This window comes from Uloborus diversus, chromosome 3 (assembly GCF_026930045.1).
Source record: "Uloborus diversus isolate 005 chromosome 3, Udiv.v.3.1, whole genome shotgun sequence".
Lineage (NCBI taxonomy): Eukaryota > Metazoa > Arthropoda > Arachnida > Araneae > Uloboridae > Uloborus > Uloborus diversus.
The window spans coordinates 204,615,565-204,623,278 of NC_072733.1; the positions used below are offsets into that span (position 1 = coordinate 204,615,565).

At 31.0% G+C, this 7,714-nt stretch overlaps 1 protein-coding gene across 1 annotated transcript in view; it reads left to right on the forward strand.

Moving 5' to 3' along the window:
* The window catches only part of LOC129218524 (xaa-Pro aminopeptidase 1-like), a 76,879-nt gene extending 71,350 nt beyond the window's left edge, over positions 1–5,529 (forward strand). Inside the window, exons 18-21 of the mRNA XM_054852813.1 lie at positions 3,979–4,050; positions 4,974–5,050; positions 5,124–5,222; positions 5,410–5,529. Of these exons, the coding sequence (XP_054708788.1) occupies positions 3,979–4,050; positions 4,974–5,050; positions 5,124–5,222; positions 5,410–5,529 (368 nt within the window). The remainder of the gene's footprint in view (positions 1–3,978; positions 4,051–4,973; positions 5,051–5,123; positions 5,223–5,409) is intronic.
* Positions 5,530–7,714: the final 2,185 nt, after the last annotated feature.

A 7,714-nucleotide genomic window follows, 5' to 3' on the forward strand; every position in this document is an offset into this window, starting at 1 on the left:
TGGAATGGGAACCCTGTTTTTTTAAAAAAAAAGGTTGGAAGTAATATTTTTAATATGTGGTTTACACCTTTGTTAAAAATATAAACGCAAAGTTACAAAGTTACTTTTTGAAAATTCAGAACATGATCTGGTTAAGGTTTATAACAAGTGCAGTTTAAATGGAGTTTAAAAAAATTAACATTTAAAAATTAGGGCTCAATTACATTTGCATCCTCTTAGTGATCAACTGTCTGAAAACATGAACTAAAATATGCTTGTTGTGATGTGTGAACTAAAGTAACAATTTTATTAAAGTAAGAAGAATAGAAACCCAAGTTCTTAAAACGTGTAATATTGCATTCATATGTTTCTGGGTAACATGGTATCCTTTTATCAATGCAGAAAGATTGAAGTGCTGAAAGAGGAAAGACATCAAAGTATAGCTTCACTTTGATTACTTACATCTCGTTTACTTGCATAACTCGCATCTTTATGCATGGTCCCTTGCTACCCTTAAAAATGTGTACGCAATATCTTTGCAAATATGCTTTAATTACGTAACTTCCATCATTAATAGTTTCTAGTGTTGCACGTTAGTAAATGATTTTGATTCTTATGTGATTAATAGTTTACAGAATATCTACAATCATAATTCTAAAAATTATTCTATTGGCATCTAATTTAATTTCTTAATGAACACTTTATAATTTTCTCTTTCTTTCTATCACCCATCAGTTACATGATCTATACATATAACAAAACAAGATGTTTGTGTGTGTGTGTGTGTGTTTGTGGCGCGTATCCTGGGAAAACGGTAAGGCCTAGAAAGATGAAATTTGGTACACAGGTGCAGTTTTTGCTGAAAATGTGCACCTGGGGCTTAGATTTTTGATATTTTAATTAGAAAAAAAGTTATTTAATGTTTTATGTGTTTTCTTGCACTTTTTCGTACTTTTTACCTTACAGACCCTGAACCAATCGCACCACACAAATATTTTTTGTACTATAGTGTAGGAAATTGAATTTTAAATATGATGAATGAAAAAATTTTGAAGATAAAGCAATTTTTGTATTTTTCATAAATTTTTGAAAAAACCTTTATTTTGCATTTTTTTCTGGGTTTAATTTTTTTCGAAACCCATCCTGCAAAATGTATTGAATACTCACTTCTAAAATTTTAGTTGGTAATAGTAAAAACATTCTGCCCCCTTCAGAGGAAAAAAGTTTTTAAAAATACACAATAGTTTTTTTTTACAATTTTTTTAATGGCAGAACACAACGCGAGCTGTTCGCTTGCCAGCTGAGTTCCGAGCTTACCTCATCACGTGATCCAACTGAAATCATTTGCCTTCTCTTTTCCTTTTTTTTTTTGCAAGCGCTACTTTTTGAACACTACGGGGAACATAGAGCCTTTTTTTTTGCGGGCTATTTTGATTAAATAAATAGAGCTCGCGATTTTTTGCATGATCTTTGTTTTTGTTACGGATTGGCGGTTAGGTTAGGTAGATACAGAGATAAGATACAAGTTGAGGGGACAAAAAATGTTTTTGTTTTTGAATTATTAATACTTATATAAATAAAAAAAGATTGTACTGACAGGAGGTAGGTAGATATGCACATACGTATAGATTGATAGATTGACAAATATAGAGGTCGATATAGTAGATGGACAGCAAGAAAGAGGCATGCCCGTAATTTAAGGAATTTCAACGGGGTGTCAGTTCCCCCCCCCCACACCATGACTTTGAAAAAACAATGCTTTTACATAAAAGTGGAAGTGCTTTTTGTTATTTTTCGACAAAATTTGCATGAAGAGTACGCCGTTTGTGTCTCCCCTCCCCCTCCTTTAAAAATATTCCAAACAACGGAACTGGAGATAGATCTAGAAAATATTTTATTCAAACTACTAATGATATAGATAGATATAGAATGATTGATACCGCCACGAAATTTGTTTAAGCAGCCGCCGAAGGCGACAACATCGGCGTAAAAAGGCGAATGATAATATTGAGAAAAAAGAGAAAAACATTGATTAATACCGTCGCTAAATTGTCTAAGCAGCCGACGAAGGAGGCAACCCTGGCCCAAAAGGGCGAATGGCGTAAAAAGGCCGACCAGCTGGTCGCCGCAGGCGGCTAGTGTATAATAATATTTCATAAAAGCTTCTGAACCTAGTACTTCTGGTTTCAAATGCCGAATTATATTTGCTTGTAGAAATTCTTTCACTTAATCAGTGTTCATTTCACCATTGGGGATGCCACTTTGAAGTTAAAGATTTCAGTAATAATCTTGACCATTTTCAGTAGTTTTCAGTGCTTATCAGAAAGAATTTTTGTGATGATGTATTGAAGCTCTTCAACATATAATTCTCACTACTTAGGAAGATATATCATGCAATTAGTTGTTTAACTTGATCAAAACTATTCTAGACCCCATTTTTGAGGTTGTTAAGTGACAAGGTGGCTCTACAAATTAATGAAAAATAAATGATGCTTTTTTGGTTTACATGCAATGCTTACTAACATATAATTCTATCCCTATTATTTTTTCGTTATTTCCTAAAATTCTTCAAAAATGTATAAATTATAAAAATAAAAGTTGCCACCTCTTCCTGATCTTTTTAAAAACTTCTTTAACACATAGTTAAGTTTTACTTCATTTTTGCTCTTAATGATTAAATTTTGTGGTATCTATTATTGTCTAGAATTGTGTATATAGTACAGCTCTGTTTAGTTGATCCTTGACAATGTTTACCTCTTTTTCGAGTAATGGAGAAGGGTAATTGGTATGGAGTTGAGTCAACGTACATTTGTAGTAGTTTAGCAAAAGTATTCCAATTCAAATCCTCTTTGACAAGACTGTGCAGCAAAAAAAAAAAAAAAAAAACCCTTCAAAATGCTTCTAACATAATTCTTGCTGATTTGCATGTAAAATGACTCACTAAATCCAAATATAACCACCGTTTTCACCTATCATGTTCCACTTTTCGAAAATGGAGCTCCACAATTTTTTTCAGTTTTCGACAATTTCATAGTCATTATTATTTTTTATTTTTTTGGAGGAGAAGAGAACAGTTGATTTTAGCCTTTGACACTCTTTTGAGGGCAAGAGAGACGTAAAGTTCTCATATTCCCAGATATAATTATGATTAAAATAACTTAGAAATGCTTATAAAGTAGCATTAATATATATATTTATATTTCTGGGGATGCACCTGCTCCATTGTTTATTACTTTTTGATATAGTGAAAACAATGTGGGCATTGCATCCCCAGAAGTATAAATATTCATTAATGTTATGTTATAAGCATACTTAATTTCATTTTAATCTTAATTAAATCTGTGAATAAACTTTGGTTGTGAACCAAAAAGGCTATTTACTGAAGATTTGCAATGCGACTCTGACTATGCAAAATGTGATGCTTCCAATATTTTGTTACTTGTTTTTTTGGACATGGGATTAGTAGAAGTGAGGCATAGACTCAAGTTTTATGCTAAAAAATGTGAAAAGTTTGTAAAACAAATTTCTATAAAAAAAAAGATTGGTTTTGTTGGTTAAAATGTTTTAGGGGGCAGAGGATAACCTTCCTGACCCCCAGGACTTGCTTTAAACATTCATGCTTTTGAACTTATAACCTCTCTAGCCTCTCAGAATAGTCTTAATGGCTACTAAATTGCTCCCCTCCCCTCCAAATAAAAATAATGGCTGTAAAACTGTCGAAAACTAAAAAATATGGGGGGCCCCATTTCCAAAAAGTAGCACCTGATGCGGGAAAACAGTGCTCATATTTGGTTTCAGGGGGTCATTTTACATAAGAATCAGCAAGAGTTATATCGCAAGCATTTGAAGGATTTTTTTTCTGTGCAGTGTAACACATCCCTTTTTCATTGAACTTCCGAAAATGAGATAAGCATTGTCAAGCTCAACTTACCAGAGCCGAACAATTTCTATATTATATGTGTGTGTGTCTATTTATTAATTTATTTACTTCTTCGTCAGGGCCTACTGAGATTGACTGGAAACCAAATCCAGATGACCCTGGATTGCAAGAAGGAATGATAATTTCTAATGGTTTGTTAATTTTATTCATGATGTGTACTTTTTAATACTTGTGAGAAAAATTTGTCAGTTACAGCAAACTTTCGTTTCTTTCTCTTTTCTTTTAAGCAGAAGGAAGTTCTTTTTAAATTCCATGCCAACATTGCACATTATTTTTACTATAAAGTTTGCATTAAAGTAAACTTCTGTTTCAAATTTTAAGTTTTTCAGATGTGTGGTGTGTAAAAGATCATTGCTGTAAGTTTAATTAAAAAGCAAATTGAACGTAAACATTTTTTTCATTGAAATACCACCTAATGAATGAACCTAAACATTGGTAGGTAACGTTAGCAAAATATTAAATTTGAAACTCTAATTTTTTCATGTGTCATCCATAGTTGCATTACTTGTTTTTTAGTTATAATAGTAGCTCAGCTCGTTATATTTCACTTTAATTTGAATTTTTAGAAACATGCGTGCAAAGCATAGATCAGTTGCTTGCAATTTTATATTCATAAATCACTAATTTAGATATTCTTGCAAAAAATGTCTGTTTTTACTAAAACCTCTTTGCATTCTGTGAGTCATGGAAAGTTACGAGCAGAAATCATGGAAAATCATTGAAAATCATGTGGAGACACCCTGTATATACTTTTAGCCCTGCTGAGTTTGGTAACAAATGAAGAAATACTACATGATAAGATTTTAAGCTGGGTGTTATTTTCTCTGCATTTCTTTGCATTTAGTTCTTGAAGGTTCTATGGGGAAACTTTGGGGATCCAAAAATTTCCCTATAGATGCAATTTTGAACTGCACTTGCGGTTATTAAAGAATTATGTTTGATTGATTGGCAGTTTTATGTATTCCAAATTTTCATTAATGTCAAAGAAAAATTAATGCTCTAAAAGTAACTATTGACTTTTTTATTATCAGTACTTAATAACTAAATATTTCAGAGCCTGGTTACTATGAGAGTGGGCGATTTGGAATAAGAATAGAAAACTTAATGTTAGTGAAAAAAGCTGATACAAAGGTATGTGCACTGCAATTCAAATTTATATGTGCTTTATTTGATTTTGTGATTTTATTCACCATATGTTTTTCAGTACAATTTCCAAGATTGTGGATTTCTTACTTTTGAACCACTTACTCTCATTCCATTTCAAACCAAGTTGTTGGATACTAGCTTATTAACTGTTGAAGAGGTAAGTTATGACTCACCTGCTATTGTGTGTTACTTAAGCACTACATATTGCATGTCTTTCATGCAGTAAATTAATTATTCAACATTTATTATTTGAATGAGATAAGATGAAAATTATTTGTGCATTAAAATGCTGTACTTAAGTGTTAATTTTTAGCGTTAACTTATTTATTTATCTCATTTAACAGATGGACTGGTTAGACAATTATCATCAAATCTGTCGAGATGTAGTTGGAAAAGCCCTAAGGGAACAGGGCCGACTTAGTGCCTTCCAGTGGTTGATGAGAGAAACACAACCTCTAGGTTAATAAAATACTAAATATCAATCCGATTTTGTGCCAAAATACATAACTGTAAAGAATTGAAAAGTGTTACTATGGGTTTTTTAAGGCAGTCAATGTTAGGCTCTAAGCCATGCAATTATTTTGTCACGTCTGTTGATTTTTACTTCTCGCTGAAGAGAAGTAAAATATACAAGTATGCATTGCTGTATTTGTGATGTATATTTGATGTTTGACATAAGTTGTGATACATGCAAATAAATATATTAATATATATATATATATATACATAATATGTATACACATAAACACACAATATTTCACAATTGCTTTAAAACAATATGTAATCTTTAAACCCAATTTGTGTGTTAAATCTCCTTACCTGTTGAAAGATGTTTTTCATTGGTATTTTGACTTCGTCTGTACCAACCTGTTACTTCTCTCTTTCCCCACACTAAATGAGTAGTGAATTTATGAATATAATTGTGTATATTGGATTCTCCTAAATTATTTAGGTTACAAATGAAATTAAAAGATGTGTTCATGTTAAGAGAGATGACGAGAAATGAACTATTTTAAAATGTGGGAACCCCTTAGAAGTTGTTGTTCTCAAGATTCATTGTAAATAGTAAGACATTTATTGTAAAGAGTAAGGATTACATATTGTTTTTCCAAAAAGTTAGGTCAAACCTTAACTAATGCATTTGCAGTGTGATTATTGTGTAGGATGAATGTGTTAGAATATAGGATAGTGCCGTCTTCCAGTGACTAGATAAGTGATAAAATGTCTGTAGGGCCAACACTGATCATGCAAAGCATATCATGGCAGACTTTAATATTAGCAATACACAAACCTAATGCGATAGCTCTGTCTTTTTAAGAGATAATTGTGTTGTGTATGTCATTATGCACACAGAAGCCTAGCTTTCTGATTTCAGACTCGAGAAACTTGAGTGTAAATTTTCAAATTCTTATTTTCATCATTAAGCTTAGTTTTGTAAAGTATTCTATTGTTACTTATCTATTTTTAATACAGCTCAACACTGAATGGAAAAATTACTCCATGTTTAGGAATTTTAAGCTTGAAATGAACTTTGTTTTTCAATTCCATGCAAGTACTTTGAAAGTCATGAAATTAAGTTTTAACTAAAACATTAAAGAATGCATTGAGTTAATGGCATTTTGGTTAAATTTGGGACATTTTCAGTTGAGAGTTGTTATCATTCTTATTCATCTAAATTAAATTATTGTACAACAAAATAAGAATAAATTGTGTATTATTCTGGAATGGAAATTTTTTAAAAGCTTATCTAGGAATAACATAAAATAAGAAATTTTGTGTTATATTTTAAATGTGTACAGTCAATGTTGAGCTAGTTACAAGCAAAATAAAATGACATTTAAAGGATTTTCCTTTTCTTTTTTGTGTGTTTCAGGTGTCAGATTCTTATTCGTTGTTGCATAATAGCTTACATTTTCTTTTACTTATGTGAATTATTTTTTTTTTAAATAAATATATGTATTTTTAATGCAACCTTTTTGTATGAAAAGCATAGCTATGCTGTATTTGAAGAGCAATAAGTATAATTAATTGTGGTGTTGTAATAAACAGGTGTGTTGTTATATTAGATACATCATACGTAAACATTTTAATGGCTGTAAAGAAATCTGTACAGACTTATTGATGTAAGGAAGTGACAGATTCTTTCAACATATAGTTTTTATATGACTTTTTGAGAGGCAACTGTTGTCATGTATGTGACTTTGACCGGCAATTGTTGCAAAAATCTGCAAGATTTAGTAAATTTTTCTAACTTAAAGTGCAAAAATATGTGCTTAATAATTTGAGATATACTTCACTGGATTTCATTATGTTGATAAAATATTTGGAGGTTGTATATTATAAAGTTTTCTAGAAGTTTTCTAAACAGTATTACTAAGATAAAGTTATGTTAGTGTATGGATAATTTTAACTATACAAAAGTTTTCTAGTTGTTATGTTTCGTATAAGCTATTTGCAAAATATAGTTATTTTGTCTGTGCAAATTTTTTATAAAACCCAAAGCAATAAAGATATTCGTCGTAGGTATTTCAACTTCCTGTATTATTTTAGTTTCAGCTGGCAACGTTCCAATTAAATGGAGCAAATGTTAAACATCTCTTGGAAGTAATGTGTATCTTATTGATATATTTAGGATGGTAAAAGTGCCTG